The sequence below is a fragment of the Poecilia latipinna genome, unplaced genomic scaffold (assembly GCF_001443285.1).
Source record: "Poecilia latipinna isolate Pla-1442-1.1 unplaced genomic scaffold, P_latipinna-1.0 Scaffold284, whole genome shotgun sequence".
NCBI lineage: Eukaryota > Metazoa > Chordata > Actinopteri > Cyprinodontiformes > Poeciliidae > Poecilia > Poecilia latipinna.
This window is the reverse complement of record NW_015112900.1, coordinates 430,450-451,392: the sequence shown is the minus strand read 5'-3', so window position 1 is coordinate 451,392 and position 20,943 is coordinate 430,450. Positions and strand designations below refer to the sequence as shown.

General features: G+C 38.4%; 1 protein-coding gene across 2 annotated transcripts in view; it reads right to left on the bottom strand.

Moving 5' to 3' along the window:
* The window catches only part of galnt14 (UDP-N-acetyl-alpha-D-galactosamine:polypeptide N-acetylgalactosaminyltransferase 14 (GalNAc-T14)), a 146,371-nt gene that overhangs the window by 47,508 nt on the left and 77,920 nt on the right, over positions 1-20,943 (bottom strand). For both annotated transcript variants that reach the window (XM_015034007.1, XM_015034006.1), the window contains exons 3-5: positions 13,968-14,066; positions 2,873-2,940; positions 1,256-1,321 (exon numbers count right to left, since the gene is read on the bottom strand). In XM_015034007.1, the coding sequence (XP_014889493.1) occupies positions 1,256-1,321; positions 2,873-2,940; positions 13,968-14,066 (233 nt within the window). The remainder of the gene's footprint in view (positions 1-1,255; positions 1,322-2,872; positions 2,941-13,967; positions 14,067-20,943) is intronic.

Below are 20,943 nucleotides of genomic sequence, written 5' to 3'. Positions count from 1 at the left end.
CTCTGAGACTAAATCTTTGCATAAAGTCTATAATGTCTGCCCATGTGACTTGTTTTTATCATTTGTTTGCTTACCTTTAAACACTGATTTAAATATTGTAATTTTTAAACTGAGTAGTAATTTTACAACCATGGAAACTCAAATGTAATATTTAAAACTTCAATACATAAAATCAATTATTTAACAATATGAGGTGTTGTTTAATTTATTTTTAACATTGTATTTTTATACATTTATGCTAATGGTGCCCAAGTCTAGTTTTCCAGAGCTCCCATCTGCAACTTTAGATGGTTCCTTTTCTAACACACCTGGACCATTGACTCATTATAAGCCTCTGAATGAGGGAAGTCAACCTTTTGTCTGGGGTGTTTTAGCAGGGATGCCCTCCTGATTTGTACCGTCAATGTGGCCCATTGAGGGGGGCCAATATGCTGAAGTGGCCCTCGGTGAAACTGAGTTTGACACCCCTGATTTAAATGAATGACATACAGCTGTAAAAGTTGAGAAAGTAACGTTTTCAGTCATGAAACTGGGGAGCCATTTTTACCCAACATCACCTATGAGGTGAAAATGTTTGTGGTTCAGCTTCTGTCATTTCAAAGGAACAAACATTCAGTAGCAAAGGAAAACCTAAATACCAGAGACCTTTAAAACGTTCCACCTCCACAGTAGGTCTAAATAAAATAAAATAAATAAAATATTCTTTATTCAATCCCTGAGCTCCTAATACCAACAGCTGCAACACCTTGAAAGCCATGTACAAACATGCAGGATAATCTGCTGCAGGATTAAAAACACATTTTTAAACCTTTATGGAGGCACTTAAGAGTTTTCAGATGCCAGAGCTCTCATGACCCCATCGCTTTGTCAGCCTGTCAGATTCATTTGTGTATTTTGTTTGTTTTTTATATTTAATGCATGAAGGCAGCTGGAAATAGATTTCACAGAAAAATGACAAGCAGAGCTAATAGACCACATGTGAAATCAGGAAAACATCCACAACAACACTGCTCTTCAAGATATTTATGTATTTGGCTCCTTAAATGCTTTTTTTAAAATGGAGATTTACTGAGAATTCAGTGGCTGACCAGAATCAAACACAGCTCTCCAAGCTTTTACAGCCAAGTCTGCCTTTGTTGCATATCCTGCTACTGCTGCATGATAATAAAGACTCATAGCTCATGATGAACACACGACACTCAAACACGCGGAGCCAGAAGACAGCCAAAGGGCATCCGGCTCCATGTTGCCATACCTTCTCTCTTGTTGTTGCGAAGACATTTGACTTTAGGCAGTTTGGTGAGAAGCTGGCAGTCGCTTTCTGGAAATAAAGATGAGATAAAAAACAGGATGTAATAAACGTCAGTAGTGCTGTAGGGAGGCGGGTGTGGTGTGTGTCATCCGTTCCTTCACACGCTGCAGGCTGTTTCCAGCTGAAACCCTCCACAGCAGCAGGACAACGACTCAGAGCCAGCAGCGTGATGAACGGCATGCTGGGAGCTTCCTGCTGGATTCCTCATTTTATCATCAGGACATGTTGAGTCAGTCCACTGGAATATGTTCTCAAAATTGAAACAGGAAACTTCATTTTTTTAATGCATGTTTTGATTTTTATGTAGAGATGCACCAATCCACCTGTTTGACTTTTGATACCGATATCTTTCAAATGGATCAGAAAGTTCTCAGTATAATGTAAAATAAATAATAAAGCATGATGTTGCTCAGCATAGAGTTAAACTGAATACATCTGCCTTTATGGAACAAACACATTGTCACCAATACTTGATCTATAATTTTTTTTCAATATCGGGACGATGCAGATATTAATATCTGATCGATGCATCTCTACTTCTTTGCAGATATTTGACTGGATTAGTTTGATATGTTGGAAAAGTAAATCCAGCTTGTTGTTTATTCTGATGGTGCTCCATCTTTGGTTATGTGTGTGTGTGTGCCTGTGTGTGTGTGTGTAACACATCAGTCCCTGCTCCTGACTGTCTGTCCTCTGGCCTCATCTGGTTGATAATTACTCCACAGTCTAAATGTGCCACTATTTAACCTCCATCACTTGGATTCTCACTTCAGCTGCTTCCCTCATGTCTCCATCCGTCCAGCCGTCCGTCCGGCAGCGAAACGACTGACGAGTCAGGAAACATGAGAAATGACACCAGGAGGCAGACTAAGGAAAGCTGGCTGATGTGTTTATGACTAACCTTAACTTTAGGTGTGTGTTTCTATGTTTGGTAACTAATGAGTTAAATCGTCTCTTTCCTGCCTCTAAATCTTACTTCACCTTTAATGTACTATAAACAAAGTATTTTTTGGCTGCATTAACTGAACCAGGTGATAAACAGCATCTTAAAATGAAGGGCGGGTTAGTTAGTTTCACTTTAACTAGTTGTTCTCATAGACAGAAGAAACAGTTTCATGTTTAAAGTAGGTAACATTCTCATTTCTTTATTACAACTATAAAACATATTAAAGATGACTTCTTTTCAAAATAATAATTCATTAAAACTAGACTTATATTTGAATCTCCATAAACTGATGTTGGTCAAATTAATTTTAAGTAAACAAAGAAAAAGAGTAGAAGTCAAGCCAATAAAAAATATTCTAAATGTTTTAAAATTTCAGCCATACTTATTCCTCTATTTAATCCCTCTAAATAGTTCTCAGTTTCTTTTGTGCTTTTCACTCAGATGACGATAGCATGTGAACTCTGACCCCTAACACAATTTAATCCCCAAACTAAACACCCACACATTTCTCCATCTGACCTGCTTCATACGTCTCATCTCTGTTATCTCTGACCTGGAAGAAACCTGCAGCCACCGTCTGCATTCTGCGTTTGCAAGCTGCAGCTGCGACTCACCGTTGTTGCTGAAGTCGTCCACCAGGATGATCTCATGGATTAGATGAACTGGTGTCCGATTCAACACACTGCAGAGGAAACAAAACAGATCATCAAACGTTCAGACACGCCTCCAACATGAGCCTGGGAATGTACAAATTAAAAGAAAATGGGAAAGTAAATGCCAAGCAGCACACACACACACACGCACGCACGCACACACACACGCACGCATGCACACGCAGACACACACACACACGCACGCATGCACACGCAGACACACACACACACGCATGCACACGCAGACACACACACACACACACACACACACGCGCTCTCTCAGGTGTTCATAAAGCCATCACATATGCACAGCACAGCGCATGAACAACATATTGAAAATGTCAGGCCAAATTCCTGTTATGAAAATGTATGATGTGTCGCATCTAAAAAACTATTTCATTAGAGCTGGAGATTGAAACATAAAAAATTCATAACTTTTACAGGAAGAAAATGAGAAAATGTGTTTTGTTCTGGGTGGGTTTCTGCTCGATTTTATTTCATTATTTCTACTGTTCAATAACCTTTGTTCATTATCCCCTCTGGATATGAGCGCAGAGGGAGGAAAAGGACGAGGGGAGGAGTGGAAAAGACGAAGGCAAGGGGAGAATAAAAATCCAGGATAAAGAAGTGATTAGAATAATGACTGGAATGGGAGGGAAGGAGGAAATATTAAAAAAGAGGTGAAGCAGCGAGTGGAAGGGGTGATAAGAAAATGGTAAAAAAGCGATAAAAGCATCAGATTATGCATAAGCTCCTGAGAAAAGGAGCAGAGAAAGCAGGGAAAAAAGGAAGGAATAAAGTTTGATCAGACATAGGAAAGAGATTCTGAAGGAAAGAAAACAAATGTAAAGGAAAAAAGGATTGATGTTGTAACCCAACATAATGTATCTTTATACAGTATATTATCTTTGTAACAGTCTGTAACATCTGTGGGAAAGAGAAAACAGGAATAAAAAAATCAGTGTTAGTGTTTATGGGATTTTATAAGATAATGCAACTCAGAGTAATGGATAATTGTGAAGTGAAATGAAAATGAGTCATGATTTTCAAAAAAATCTAAAAATATGAATTTATCTGGCATTATGCAAATACAACACGTAAATTTAACTGAGACTCTGTATTAAATTAACTATTTTTGGAATTTATGATTGCAGTGAATCAGAAAAGTGCAGAAATTAAAGCAAGTCAGTTTTTATGATGACATATTAGGGCCATTTAGATACAAAAAAAAATCTGAATTTCTAAGCTTGGGAAGTTGAAAATTTGCTTGAAAAAACCCCCTCAAATTATTAAATTAATCTAATAAATTTTCTAGAAATGTGAAAATTTCAAACGTTGAGACTTAAAATAAAGCTATTTTAACTATTTTAAATAGCAAGAGGGAACATAAGGTGCCTACAGCAAGCAGATGAGAGTTAAGAGGGGAGAGCAGGTTGGACCCCGAACCAGCAGGAGGAAAGTGATGGATAGTTGGAGAGACAGGAACGGAGAGATAGGCTGAGATTAAAGAGAGAGGGATAATAGAGAGAGAGAGAGAGAGGGAGAGAGAGAGAGAGAGAGAGAGATGGCAGCCTGGTAAGGGAGACAAATAAGCCTGATTGTAACTCTGTCTCTGTGCAGAGCCGAGGGCCGATCTGGAGAGACGGATGAATGGACTGATGAATGAGACAGAGAGGAGGAGAGGAGGGAATATGAGGAATGTGTGGGCTTAGGAAAACAGGGAGGAGAGGGAAGGACGGGCTCAAGATGAAGAGAAATAAAGCAGCGAAGAAGTGAAGTAAAAAAAATGGTTCCTTCACCGATGCATCAGGCTCACCAGCATAACTGGTCAAAATAGACTCAAAACATAAAATATGATTTATTTTGTAAACATCAGAGCTGGTGACAGAATCCACTCAAGAGAAATTCACAGCAAAAACACAGACGATGTGAAAACTGTTGTGACCTGCTGCTGAAGGGAGATAAAACTTTTTAATGTTAATAGTTTCAGACTTAAAAACCACATTAATTTAAATAAATCTGGGTATTTTATTCTGCATTACTAAAAACCTGGGAAGCTCTTAATGTATCAAACTCAAACTTTTCTCTCCCTAATTATTGATTCTCCATGGTTTGGTTGGGCTGTGGTGTACCTCAGGGCTCGATATTTGGGTTTTATAATATATAAAGATACATTATGTTGTGTTTTTTTAATATTCATGCCTATAAAACCCACAAATAACCTTCAAAATATGCAGATTTTTATTTTTGACAGCAAATAATGGATCACCCAGATAGTTGCAAATATTCAATTTAGACCAAAGAAAATATTATTGGTGTAAATTATTTCTGACGCCTCCAAAGCTTTGAGTTTTCTATCTGTAACTGTTCCTACAGTTAAAAATGCCAGGCCATAATAAATCCTTTCAAATCTTTTTCTCCATTTATGTGATTTTATCTTGTATAATTTAACTTAAAGTGAACAAAAATCTCGAAACCTTTCTTTTTTATTCATTTTCTTTATCCAGTTTTCTTGTGTTCAGACCTTTTATTTGAAGCACCAGAAATAAAGCAAACCCTGGTTTGACTTGTTTGTATTTAGCTAAAACCCAGATAAACAGAACGGTTTCATTAGTTACCTTTCCATGTGAATTTTGAGCGAACTTTAGCAAAAAATGCAAAAAATATAAAATATGAATTCTGCATGTTTGTAATTTATTATGGGGCCAGGTGTAATTGTTCTGGTATTCCTGATGTCACACGCTGTCTGGAAAGGTAAAGACAGAAATGCAATTCCAAAGCAAGCTGACAGCAGGAACAGCTGATCAGCCATGTGAGGTAAATGTTCGTCAGAACCTTCAGGAAGTAATTTTGAATCTTTTCCATTTCCATCAAAAGCGAAACGTCCAGATGCGCTTAAAAACATTCCTGGAAACACAGATCCCGTTAAAGGTATCAGTCAGGAAATCATAGACTTTCATTGGTGACAAAAATGGATGTTTCTCCAGATTTAACCAAAACATGAGTGTTGAACTGTCCAGGATGTTCCCAGGAGGCTCTGGAGCAGGGGTGGCCAAGTCCAGTCCTCGAGAGCCACCATTCTGCAAGTTTTAGAAGTATCCTTACTCCAACACACCGGGATCAGCTCTACAGAGGCCTGATAACAAGCCATTCATTTGATTCAGGTGTGTTGAAGCAGGGATGCATCTGAAAGTTGCAGGATGGTAGCTCTGGAGGACTGGACTTGGCCACCCCTGCTCTGGAGCATCTATAAATGATTACGGATGAATGGTCACTAATCTGCTTCCTTTTTGTTTCTCGTTTCCTTTCCAGAATCCCATATTCTGGAAAGAAGAGTTTCTACTCTCTGGTTCGCAGCTGTGAGGCTTAACCTCCCTTCAGGAGAGCTGAGAGGGGAGCTATCTTCACCTCACAGGAAATATTATCACCACTGACAATACGCAGTCAGCTGCCAGAGAAAAGCACCTCTATATCTGCACCACTCATTCCCAACTCTCCATATACCAATTTTTTTTTTTTTTTTTTTTGTGGGAAATATTTTCATTACCTGCAGCTGCAATTTGGAGAGCGCTTTCATCCAAACAGCCTTGAGCCCAGCGATTTCTGAGCTGCATGTGTGGCCCAGTGGGACTCTAACCCCACTCTGACACTAAATGGGCACCGCCGTACGGCTGCCAGGGCGATGGGATCAAATCCCACGGGAGACACTTCTGCTCCGTATTTGTGTACTCAGAGTGGAGAGAAAGCATTCAGCATGAAGGTGATAAAAGCTGCTATCAAGCTGCACAATAGTTAAAGGAGCAGAACAAACAGAAAGGCATAATGTCACGACGCCTTGCTCAGTGGAGCAGCATGCAGACCAATTCCCTTTCATTCGTAGCCTGAACAAAACTTGCTGGAGAGCACTAAAACCTGTATAAGGAAAGCAGATTGTAATTACACTTCCAACAGTAGCTGTAGTTAAAACCTGCCTCCTGCAGCCTGCAACGTGCCTCCACAAAAAACAAAACAGAAAACACTTTCTTCCCCCGTGAACATGTGACAAAACCTCAATTACAGGTTTCAGATTGTCTTGCCTCTCTGCTGGTTTGGACTCATGGGCTTTACACCTGAGAAGTGATGCTTTCAGCTGAAAAGAGCTACATTTCTTCTGCACAGTTGGTTACAAGACAAACAACATGGCCACTTTGTATTTCTGGAGAAAGGACTGTTTGTATTTCTGAGTCGGCCGCAGAACTGCTTTTTACTAAAGATTATTTCTGCAGGTGAGAAGAAGTGAGATGTATTTCTAATAGTTTTGCTCGTCTTGTTCCCTTTATCCCGTCTGAAGCTCTGCTGCGTTTTTCAGCTTGGTTTCCTCCCACTTTCTTCCTCTCTCTGCCTGATTGGTCTGCTGACAGCCCGTTCTTCCACCTTCCACCTTCCTGGAGTAATTCATCACTCTTTCCATCCACCTCTGCGTCTACCGCTCTTCCATTCATTGGAGGCTGATGTATTTCTCCAACTTATTTCTCTGTCAAGACACCAGCAGCAGAGCAGAGCAGGAAATCCTGTTTCTGTGTGAAATATTATTCTTGATTAGGTCATTTTAACTCAATAATAAAGCTAATTGTAAAGTTCTTGCAGCATAAATCAGAATATGTCAATACTTTAACTTATTCATACATCTACAGCATATTCAGTTTTTACTTATGATCATTTGAATAGACATTTATTTGAACTTTAATTGTGATGTGGAATAAAAACACATTTACATTGTTTTATTTTTTTCACAAAGAAATCTGAAAAGTAAAAGCTGTATTTGTATTCAGCTTCCACACTGCAAAACACTAAATCTCACCAAGTAATTTTATTCAGTTTCTAGTGCAAATATCTTAGCAAACATCAGTGAGATATTTTTAAACAATAAATATTGATTCTGAAAAGTACTAATTCCACTTATAGATTATTTAACTTAAAAACATTGTTTGTATTTTAAGTGAAACAAACCTGCAGTTAAACTTGTATTTTTTGTTTCTAAACCCAAAAGTTAAAGACTTAAACAAGCCTGTTTATCTGGGTAAAACGTTACTAAACGTTTTGCATTAGAAACTAGAAAAAACTTCTTCGTAAGATTTTGTGTTTTTGAAGTTTGCTTGATTTGCTCCAAATCAGTAGACAGAAAAACTCCTATTCACATTTTCCTATTTTTCATTTTTTGTGGCATTTCAAAAGTTTGCTTAAAATTTGCATGGAAACATTGCTACTAGCAAGATTTAGATCAAATTACTGACGAAAGGAGGTTGAATACAAATGTACGGCATCGTCTCTTAAATTTTATTGATACAAAAGATTGTTTTTATTCTACTCAGCTTTATAATGTTATATCTTCTTTAAAGTCTGAGTTGGAAACATGACATCAGCAGTTTTTGAAAAGCCCTGAAGCATCAAAGCTCATCTACAAAGAAACTAAAAATGTTTCCAGGTTGTCCAAACACTAAATGCTTGTCACCGCTAATCTACGAAGATCCGTATTCAGTTTTGCTGATTTACTCTTCATGGCTGCTTATTTGGAGGATTTTCATGCACAGGCTCATCAGTGTTAATCTATGCAGCATACAAGCCCTGAATGGTACGTAAATAGAGTAAAAATCTGAGGGTTTGATGATCTGTGCTGCAGTGGCTCGGCATCCAGACGGAGCATGTTTATGTTTTCAACCAAAGGTGGCTTCTGACTAATCAAAATGCAAAATGCTACCTTATTAAAATAAACACTATTGTTTCCAGGCATAACTTTGCATTAATCATTATACCAATAAACCACCGAACAGGGAATGTAGATTGATAAAGAGTTCGGAGAGGCACAGACTTCAGGTTGACACTTAATCAAATGGAAACCTGCAGTAACAAGCAAAGACTATAAATCTTCCCCTTCCTTATTTCTACTAAATCCTGAGTGTTTAGTGGTGGAGGAAGTGGCCTGAACTCTTTACTGGGCGTTTTTAGGAGCAGTGAATCAGAAAGTGCTGATGTGGTGCTGATCTGGAAGTGGCAGCTCTACACCCAGATGAATGCAGGCTGCTGAGCAGAGCAGGACGGTTGCTTGGCTGGACTCAACTGTCTGATGGACCAAATAAATAATTAGAGAGCGACATTTATTTTCTGGGAGCTTAAAGTCTGATTTCAGCTAAAAAGATGCAAAACCCCATAACTAACCAGTAGCCAACCCCCCAGTCTGGTCTGGTGCTCTCACACGTCCCAATATGAGTTTGAAACCAAAAATGTGTGTCAGCTCCACACTGATGAGGTTTCAGGAAGTTCAATCCTGCCCCGAGCCCAGAGAGGATGTAAAGTATTTCACTGAAAATATAACATTTCTAGAATTGTCGGTTGCAGAGCATGTTGACTAGTTTGTAAAGTTATCTTTGGGTAAAACATTAAACAGTAACTAAACCCCAAATCAACTTGTTTTTGCAGGTAAATTGTCTAAATGGGTTTTTATGTTCTTGTGCCAATTCTGACATTTTTATGTAAACTTGTTAAATTCTTGGCTACTTTGCAAATGTTAGCTAGCTGTGTGTCAAGGTACTTTAGCTTCCCAAAACGCCTTTTCTATCAAATATTTTAGCTAGGCTTCATGAGGTTACGTTACATGTAACATGTAAAATGATGAGATCTGTTTATATTTACCAAGATGTTAATAATGTGGTTTTCTCCTTTCAGTTCCATCATGAGGAAAGAATCAAGAAAAGAGATCTCTAGATATCAGAACAAACCTCTTTCAAATGTTTCGTTCAACTTTTTCTCCAGCCAGTAAACATTCAGAACTGATTAAAGTAAATTAACAGTAAAATGCATCAACTGATGATCTTATTTAAGCTTCATCTGTAACCTCACATGCTGCTACATTGTTCCAGATAACGATGTTCTGCGTTTAAGACCAGGTTGAGCTTCCTGTCCCTCACATCCTCCTGGTTCTGCTCTGTAAATAATCTTAAGACATAAAGCAAAACCAACAAAAGCTATTAAAACCAAACAAGTCTGCATGCGATCCGCAGCTCTTCCTGCGCTCGTCCTCCGTCTGTCTTTATCTTGTGGGCTGCTTATCTTTGCTTAGCAGCAGCACAGAAGATGAGATCAATTTTTGGATCAGCCCTTGATTAAATATCGACAAGAAGCGGCTCTGCCTCTGAAAGCAGCTCTTTGATCACAAGATGAAAAGATTTCAGAGTGCCCATCATTGTCTCTGAAATCCAACTAATCAGCAGAGGTATGATTATCAGTGAAGCTGAAAGAGCACAAAACTCCAAAATGATACCCTTATATTCTGTAACTGTGGACATGTGATGTTTCTGTTGGACCCGGCAGACAGACTTGGGATTCCCAGTTGGATCCCAACTTTACTGCTATTAAAAAACTAACAAAAAATCAGTTTTTTAGTATCTGGTCAGAGAAAATTCACAAATAACTGGGCAACATATCAAAATGGGACATCTGATCCAGTGCATACAACAGCTTCCGCTCAGAAATATGAATATAACCAGCAAACTTGGAAAAAAGTAAGGATTAAAGTAGAGCCCCAACTATTTATTATAGAAAGTAACTCCAAACTATTTGTAAAAATCCACGTATTCAATGATTCTTTTAGAAAAGCATATCTAAAAGAAAATGCAGTTTGGAAGCTAAAAAAGCTGCAATGCTACTTGCTTGTCATTTGCAAAGCAGCCAATCCAGAAGCGCCATTCATGTTCCTGATTGGTTGAACTGCTAAAGAGCAGAAATGACAATAACTATTAGCTTCTGCAGCAGAGGGACGATGGTTTCCACTGGCGGTATTAATCCATATTAAGGTCTATGTGGTGTGTCCTCAGGTGTGTTTTGGTTCATAACTTAATTAGATTCCACTGAACTACATATTAATATCAAAAACACCACTAAGACTGTCACTAATGTATTTTTTACATTAATATTTGAATAGTAGCATATAACTTAAGTCATTGAACCTTTTAATTGTAATGCAATTTGAAAAAACTAAGTCAAAGTTTTAGTAAACTGGTGATTATGAAGTGAAATGAAAAGAAGAAAATAGCAGAAATGGAACAAAACCTGATTTCCATTCTGAGCTCAACAATCAGACCTTCAGATCGTCTCTTCAGCTCTTACTTTACTTAATAATAATCAAATTCCACATCTGTAGCGTTATGCTAGGTGATATTTCACTGTTAAGCTGTCTGATGAATCAGAAAAGCGTCTGTTTTCTGCCTGTCCATGTTTCTGTCCTCATAAGCTGCTCTGACTCACAGCAAACAGCAGAGAAGTGAAGAGATCGCTGTGCCTCTGGAAAGCACTTCAGCGTCCCCATAAAGACACCAAATGAACACTTCTTTTAAAGTGGCCACTCTCAGTAAACCTCCTCCTCCTTCAGTCAGAGCAAAACAGAAAAGTGCAGCTTGGGAACTAACATACTGACACCTCTGTTGTGTGCAACAAAGAATAAAGTGCTAAACCACAAAGACCTTTGAGGAAAGATCGTCCTTGAGTTCACTTTTCCACTTGATTTAATTGTGTTTCACTCTCCTCTGAGGACAGGCTGTTCAAGGCTTTTATCTTCCCCAAAAACACAAAGAAAAGCACAAAAATATAAAAACGAAAAATCGGAATGTTCAGTTAATCTCACTGACTTTTACTCTATAAAGACATTATGTTTTAAGACATTTTCATATGACGCAGACTCTTTGATTTAATTGCATTTAAAACATTTAAATGTCTGATTTACTTGTAAAAACAGAGATTGTTGGAAATCGATAACATCTGGGATATTTTCCCACATTCACACAACTGATTGTTATATTGAAAAAGCCCTAAAACCAATAGTTTACTGGCCTGGAGAGGTTTATAACGACTCTGGTCAGTTTGTTTCATCACCGTTTCACATTTCTGCATATTTGGTTTTCTGGTTCCTGTCTTCATGCAGACAAAGTGTCCATTCATACCCAGCAGGGAAGCAGTTTATTCTTTTTTCCTTCTTCTTTTTCAGGTTTTCCCTTCAATCTCCATTCGGTCCGACCCTCTGCATCCTCCACCTTCACACCAGCCAACTTCATGTCCTCTTTCACCACATCCATACATCTCCTATTTGGCCTCCCCTTCAGCCTCCAGCCTGCAGACATGTTAAAGTGGACCAGACCGTGGCATCACCGGCTGAACAGACATTACCCCTGCTTTGTTCCAACTGAATCTGAAACTCAGAAAACGCTCCTCTCCTCTGTTGGCTTCACCAGACTCAGATCTCCAGCTTTCACTGCATCAGTCTGCAGCTGAATGTGATGAAAATCAGAACCTGCAAGTCCAAAACCGCAGTTTTGACCCAGAAAAGTGTGGAGTGCCCCCTGCAGGTCGGAGTTCCTGTTCATGAACGAGGAAAGGCAAATCGTCTGCATTAACAAACCCATAAACCCTCAGCTAACCTAATTTAATCCGACATGCTGGACAAAACAGAGACCAAGTATAGACTCTGCCTGTCACTGCACCATCTGCAGACACGACACGAACCGTCAGATCATTTGTGCAGGTACTAAAAGAAACACTTCAATGGAGGGTATTTTTATTTCTTTCTTTTTATAAGTCGTTGTAATCGTAAAAATATTAGATTATTTAAAGAGAATAACAAAATATAAAGAAATAAAATTGGTCCTAAGTAGTATTTTAATTGAAATAAATTAATATATTACTTTGTTGATGTACATTTCAAGAATAATAAAGAAATATTCCATCAGAAAAATGAACTCTTTATAAAAACATATTACATATTTAAACAATGTTTATTCAACAACCTTCAACAACAATCATGATTTTAGATACAAACATTTGTTTTGCTCAAACTGCTAAGCTTCACACATTTTATATAAATAGATGAACTAAGATGTAATTATGTTTTTAGACTGAATTGTAGTTCATATTTAGCTGTTTTTAATATCTGGCGCGTATGAAACTTTACACAAAAGCTAAAAGGACCTGCTGCACCCCGGTGAGAGGAAATGTTCCAAATGCACTAAATAAAAGCGAAAAGCAGCTAAACTACTTCCAACTCCAAGTCACCATGGGCAAGCTAACACACACCAACACACACACCAACACACACACCAACACACACACCAACACACACAGACACACGGAGCCAGTGGGAGCCGACGGGAGCGCGGAGACCCAGGGAGACAGATTGTCTTTTAATTGGTTGAAAACTGCAGAGCTTTGAGAAGAGCTGAAGGGAAAGGACACACACACACACACACACACACACACACACACACACACACACACACACACACACAGAAAACACACAATGTCCTCTGTGATAGTAAGGAGACGTAGCCAGTCCCTGCTGACTGACTGGCATAATGAGCTGAACTCCAGCCAACACAGGGAAATGCGTCTTAGTGGGTTTCTTTTGTGCTGAATGTTGGTTGGTAACCTGCTGATAGCATCAAAATGAAAGACGGAACAATGGCTGAGAGGCTCAGGGTCAGGGTGGGGTTTTCAAAATGTCTCCTGATTAGATTCTGCTGTAGCATCACTAAATCAGCCAAAGGAAACTTTTACAAAGTCTGCTAAAGGTTGAGGCTCATCACTCCTCAGATTTCTGACAGATTTATGTCTAATACCTTCACAGAGTGCGATTTTTACACGTTATCTAAAAATGAATTATGTTTAACTTCAATGTTTCAGAACATCGTTCTATATTTTAGTTGAAATTACATTTTCTTACATTTATTTATTCATATTTGGCATTTTAAGGTGAGACATTTATTTTATTTGTGCAGTGAATTTTATTTTTTTTACTTTTTCTCCAGGACAAAATGAAGTGCCCACCGGCCAGACGTTCACAAAACATTTTTCACTCAACTCAAATAATCTGTTTCCTGTCGTCTTCTTCATGGTTTGCACCGGTGGGAACCTCCTCATCCCATCACAAAAACCCTTTTTTAACAAAAAACAACTTGAATGTCTGAATGCAGCTACTGACGTCCCAACCAAGAGCCAAACTGGTCCAAACTGCAGATGCCCAGGCGTGCGTTACCTCTTGATGGTGCGCAGTAGCGTGGATCTGGCCTCGTTGTGGAAGGTGATGATGATGGATGTTGCAGGAAGATCTGAGTCGTAGTGAAGAGCGCTGCACCTGCCAGCAGAGAGAGTAATGAACATGACATCTGATCTATTGATCCTGGGAGGAGTGTGTCATGTGCTACAGCTGTAACAAGTCACACAGGGATCAATGACTTATTGTTCTGAGATTTGCGCTCGACATGCTGAAATGAGCCGAGATGTTTAAGCTGTTAATGCAGCTGAGAAACAGGAGCAACGCCACAGAACCTGCTGAGCACGGATTTAAGATTCATTTAACCTGAAACGCAGAAAACAGTCAGTTAGCATCATTATTGATGAGATGCTGCTGCTTTATTCTCATTTAGGTCTGAATGCTTAAGGTTACAGGATCCTTATCACACACACACACACACACACAGACACACACACACACACACACACACACACACACACACACACACCAGCCAGCGATCAGTCCAGACCTGTTATAAATGAATTATAGATGATCCCCAAGACGCTCATTAAAATACACCACATAATGGTGAGTGTGTGTGTAGAGGTGTGTGCTGTGTTCGCTGGGTCAGCAGCCTTTTCTTCTCAAAGAGCACGCACACACACATCCAGTATAATGAGAGGACTGGCCTTTACCTATCAGATTGATGGATTGGTGACATTTTCCAACAGTAGCAGAGAGCCTGCTCTGCTCTGGCCTTCATGTTTCTTTAAAAAGCTCAGCTTCCTCACATCTGTAAAACTAAACACACCCAGACAGCTTGATGGATGGCTTTCAGACGCATCTTATTTACCTGCTTTATTATCAGCACATTTTCATTCATGAACCGCTGAGATGAGAAAGTAAAAAACTGTTGCAGTTTAAATGTTGGTGAAGTTTGATTTTAACCACCTATTCAAAAATAAACACCAAAGAACATGGATTATGTTCTGTGTGAACTTTCCTTTAATCATCACATCTAAAAACCATTTTCCAAGCACAAAGTTTAGTTGGTTTTGAAACATAACCAATGAAATATTAATCAACAATCTAATGTTTAACGAAGCACTTTATAAAATGTTTCAATCATTGACTGTGTGTTTTTGTATTCTTGTGTTTTTATGATGTGAAGCACTTTGAACTGCCTTGTTGCTGAATGAGTTAAAACTTGAACTTGAAAGTTGTTGGAGTTAAATGATGAATTTCAACCTCATATTTATGGAAACTCAAGCACATTTCTCAGCTTTGAGCCAGATAAAGATATGTGCTTTCAGATTGTGTCGCTCCGTCACAAGGCCACATATCTTCTGATTAAACTTCTGAAATGAGATGACAGAGAAAATGCTGATTGCAACTCAACATTCAGTTCATTTTAATGGTGCATCAAGATTTGTGTCTCCTTTTAAACATGTCAAAACAGATGGTATAAGTCAGAGCTTGTGTTTTTATGATCTTTTCTGCATCAAGAACTTGAAATTCTCATGTTGCAGATCTTCATTTGAAGCTGGTGTTTCACATCTCAGCTTTACTTGTATTATATCACAGCAACAAACAGGTTCAGCTTGCAGCAGAGGAAGCTGAAGTGTCCTTGAGGCGAACATGGAGGCTCCTCCTAAGGTTTGCTGTGGGTAAGAACACAAGCTGAACTCCTAATTTGTTGTATTAACAGGTCGGGATCCGGCAGCAGTGGCTGCACACGGGAACCCGGCTGTGAAATAATACTATCAGCACCTCATTAACTCGCAATTTGATTTTTTTCCCCTTAGTTTGGAGGCTTAATGATTAAGTGGGGAAATAATATAGCAGGTTGCAGAAAGGAAAAGTTTCAGGACCTGGAAGAGGAGAATAAACAAGCTCTTATCTTTATGAACATGACCACAAAGAATGTAAAAATGGTAAAAACCTTTATTCATCTGCATCTTTCCATGGTGATATTTGTTCACACATTGTTATATCCAAAGCTTTGAGCTTCCCTTCACTGTGAATGTTGTTGGGTTTCATTGGGTCTCTGCTGTTCATGGGGTTAGATAACACATGTACTTGCAAACCCCTCAAAAATGCTAATAACTGCTAATTTTAATAGCCAGATATAGTTTAGCATCCTTTGACATCCACAGTGGAAACTATCTGAGCTCCTCTGCAGCAGCTAAAATCCACAATCAGCCCCAAGGACAACTTACATACGCTCTGTGTAAAAATGAGAATCTGTTTTGTTTTGGAGCCAGATGTTGTCACAGAGCTGAAAATGCTGCCATTTCTGTCAATACTGCAAACTTTCCACCTCTTCACAGATGTTTCTGTGGAACGAAACTCCAAAATACATTCACAGATTCTTTTGTAGAGCATTTCTAAAATATTTTCAAAGTGACCAATCGATGAGCACCTTTCATTTTCCTTTCCTCTGATTGGCTGTAAGACTTCATTGTGTGTTTTAACGCATGCTGAGGAATATTTGGAGTTTGAACTTTTAAAGTAGGCAGTTATAAGCACATTTAGAGACGGTTTAGATAACTGTGTGTGGTTCTGGATCAGAGCAGTCCAGTCTGAGGCAAATGGACAAGATGAGAAATGAGATCACTGGAGGAAACGCTCAGGTTGCGTTAGAACGAGTCAGAGATGGTTTGGACCGGAGGACAAAGTGTCAGTGATTGTAAAGAAACTATTGGCAGAAAAGACTGAGAGCCGAATATGAAGAACACCCAGAGCGATGAGTGCAGTTTACAAACTGATTTGCAAGTTTTTCATATAACCATCTTTCATTTCCTTTTTGCTTTTTGTCGTTTTGCAGTCTGTCCCATTCTCTGCATGCGAATATAGAATGTGCTGCACATATATCTGTCATATCTCCTCCCATCAAGGCGCTCTCTGCATCCACCACGCCACTATCTTCCTGTCTTCATCTCTGTTTCTTTTCTTTTTTTTTTGCTGCAGTTGATTTATTCTGCAGTTCTACCAGAGAGGAACGATAAGAAGAAAGACGTGCTGCTTCGCTTTGAGTGTGTGTGTGTGTGTGTGTGTGTGTGTTATGGAGACAGAAAGAGCGAGTGAGGACAAACGAGGCAGCGAGACAGACAGAGATGTAGAGATAAAAGTTGTGCTGACAGATGACTGATGTAGGAGCTGATAACAACAAGCTGCCTTATTCCCAGAGTGTGTGTTCAGGGGTGTGCATGCAAGCATTTGTGTCTGTGTGTGTTTATGTGAGCCAAACTAAGGATGCGGCAAACTAAGGACACACACACACACACACACACACACACACACACACACACACACACACACACACACACACGCGCGCGCGTATACACACATAGTGCAAAGAAAAGAAGAAACTGGAAAAATATGAAAATAGATGACCTGGAGACGGACAGACAGACGAGTTAATGACAGAAAACAAGGTAAGAGAAGACATGAGACTAATGGGAGAGGAAACAGAAAGAGGATTAGAAGAAGGAAAAAGAAAGGATGGAGAGAAAGAAGAAGGTAAGGATGCACTTTAAGAGAAAAGTGCAGTAAAAAAGGACTAAAGATCAATCCAGATATATAAGAGGAAGAAGAATGACAGAACAGGATGGAAGATGGAAAAACAAGAGAAGGAGGAATATAAAAAAAACACAGAGACAAACTCAGACAGAAGGAATACAAAAATCAGAAAGCCAAAGAATAAATAAAAAATGCCACAAACAAAGAAAACAAGTGGAAAACAATGTAATACAAAAGATGTAGAAACAAAAGAAAAAAAATTGAAAAAATTCAAAATAACTAGTTTACAAGAGAAATCTTTAAAAATATGTCAAAGAAAATTGTCAACTGGACAAGAAAAGAAGTCGATCAACAGCCGACCCATCAGTTAAAAAACAAGTTTCATCATAAAACTACAAGAATCTGTTACTTTAACTTCTCATCAATCCCTCACAGTTTCACCACAGATAAATATGCTAACAGCTGCTAGCAACACAATGACACTGCTGATTGATTAAAGCTTAAAGGATGAATAAAGTGACAGATAAAGAAGCATAAGACCTGCTGAGGAAAGCAGAGAGTTAGATTTTAGGGCCAGACTTTGTTTGCTTCACTGGTATTTTTCATCAAACTTGTTGGATTTTTGTGAAATGATTATGAACATTTCTACAACATTTAATAAGAAATCTGCAAGATGTTGCAACAAAAAGGAAGGAATGAGTTGGCCAGTTTCTCCATTACTAAATAGTTTATACATTTTATTAAAAAAGGATATGGTAAAATCAGGAGCATCTGGTTTTGTACCCTCCAAGTCAGATTTAAAATCTTACAAAAAGTGGGTACTTATGTTTTCTATAAATACTTAAAACTGTTAACTTTCAGTTTTATGAGAACCTAAAAAGGACAGAGACGTTGCAAAAACTGTATTTTAAAACTACTGATGTGCAGAAAAACTACAGGTTTGATTCTGAGTCTCATGTAAACTTTGATGTTGTGTTTGATAAATGCATGGACTGAGCAGAAAATAATAGATGGATAACTGTAGGTAGAAGCAGATCAGTGATATTCTAACCATTACTGTAAATGAAAGAATTAAAAAAATTAATAAAACTGAGGAAATTTAAAAATTTTTTTTTTAATGTTTTTGAATTCTAAGAGAGAAAAGTGAAGGAAAACATCGGCGCTGCTGAGCGTTTGAGTCATCCATACATGATGTGCTGAACCATTTCAGACGTAGACGGAGTGTGTGTGCAGATTGGATCATCAAAGTTCAGCTGGAGGTGAGATAAACAGATGAAAGGAAAGGTCAAACTACACACACATCCACACACACACACAGATTTTCCTCTCTGCGGGCAGTAGCAGCCGACCTGTCAAAGTGTGTGTTCGTGCTGAAAAATACTAATGGCCACTGATGTAGCCCTGAGATACTGCCAGACACACACACGCACACACACACACACACACACGCACACACACACACACACACACAGCCTCTGATTAACACCTCCAACACATTGTCTTTCTGTTCTTCACTCGTTCTGCCTCTCAGCCTTTTTCTCTCCGTTTCCCAGCCTTTCTCCTCTCCGTCCTTCTCTGAAGTCGTTTCTGCTTCAGTCTGAATCTTTTCATGGTCTCTTTTCAGCTCTCGCAGGAAATGATGGTTACTATTTTTATTTTTCATATTAGCCATCTTATTTTAAATTTTGTCTGTCCCGTCCTTCATCCATCCGTCTTTCTTTTTAACCCAGAGAAGAAGACGTGTGTTCCTTCTTTTTGCCGTATTTGAACTGATTCCCAGTTAGAGAAGAATGTGTCAGTCTGGGCTGGTTCTGGTCGTACAACAGGGTGAGTCACCACAAAAATCTGTCAGTGTGAGAGAAGGTGAAGGCAGGAAACTGTAAATCTGTGAGGGGAAATGACATCACCTGACCCGACCCGACCCGACCCAACCTAAGTCACAGCCAAACAAACATGTTTGGACTTTTTGAAGCAGAACTGGACACAGAGATGCAAAGGCAGACTTTTTTAAAAAAAACACTTTTTTGTAACAGCACAGCATTATGAATATAAACACAAAACAGCACTGGGATCATACCAGCGATAACCTGATTACAATCAACCATTTCTAAAAACAAGCAGTAATTTCAATATATACGAACCTAAAATATAGTAAATAAAGACTGAAATACATCAAACAATTTCCATTGAATATAAAGATAATGGGACTTAATTAAATAAATAATCTGCACGAAAAATAAACCTATATTTGACTGATCCAGTCCAAATAACATTTTTAGATTACACACACTGTCAATTTCTAAAAAACATCGACAGTAATACCAACCTCACAATCTCAAATAAATGTTCCAACAATTCAACGCCAGTTTCACAAAGAACACAGTCAACACTCACCTGTAAACATGTTGAAGTTTCATCTCATTCATTTTATACGAGATTGAAACAAAAACATTCAGTCAATAAATTAATGGAGGTCATATTGGAAAATAACAGCCCTAAATGTTTTTAGTAAGCCTACATTTCTGTTTGATTTTTTATCGTTCTGATGAAATATAATTACATATGTAGTTATTTTAAATTCATCAGAAAATAAAGAAATCATAAGATTATCGCCATTTATGCATCAAAGTATTTCATCCTCAACTTTTATCCAATTTTTTAAAAATACATTTAAAAAGTTCATAAAATGATAAGTTTATGGACCACAAACTGTGGGAGTTTTTGATTTTAATGCATTTCATGAACACTATCTTTGCTGATTCTAATCTTTGATTGATTGAAGCCTCTCCGATGTTACTATGAATCACTTTAGGTTGATAATTGGCTTTAAGTTTTTTCTTTTTCCCCAATAGTTCTTTCTCTCCTTTCCAGTAATACTTACAGCAATAAAATCCAGAACAGGATATTTTAGCAAGCTGACGTCTCTTTGGAAATATCCACCACTTTGATGTAGCTTGAAAGCCACCAGATGTTTCCTCTTCACTTCTCCCACAGCTGATTTCTACCTGGATGCTGGCGCTCACAGCTCAGAGGAGAAAAACCTAAATATTCCTCCATCCAACAATCCAGGGATCCAAAATTAATGGGACTATTTTATGCCAATTCCACTTCCTGCGCTCAGGTCACTTTGATCTTCCTGCTAGAATCGTCTCAGTCCACCACTACGGCATCAACATGAAAGTCAAATCAAACGCTTCCCCCGACTTTGAAACTTCTCCATCTTAACTTCTGCTTTAAATAAAAACTGTTTTCTCTCATGCTCTTTGTTAAATTCACTCCTTATTTAAGATTTATCTGTAATATTACCTCTGATATATGCATCAAATTATTTTATTTCATTGACTGTCTTGCTCCATTGCTGCCGTGTTTCAGTGTGATGAAACTCTTGAAGCTGCTGAAACCAGAAAGATCAAACGTTTGGATTTTCATGAGGTCTTCATGAACCAAACTGTTGATCTTGGATAATTCATGAACT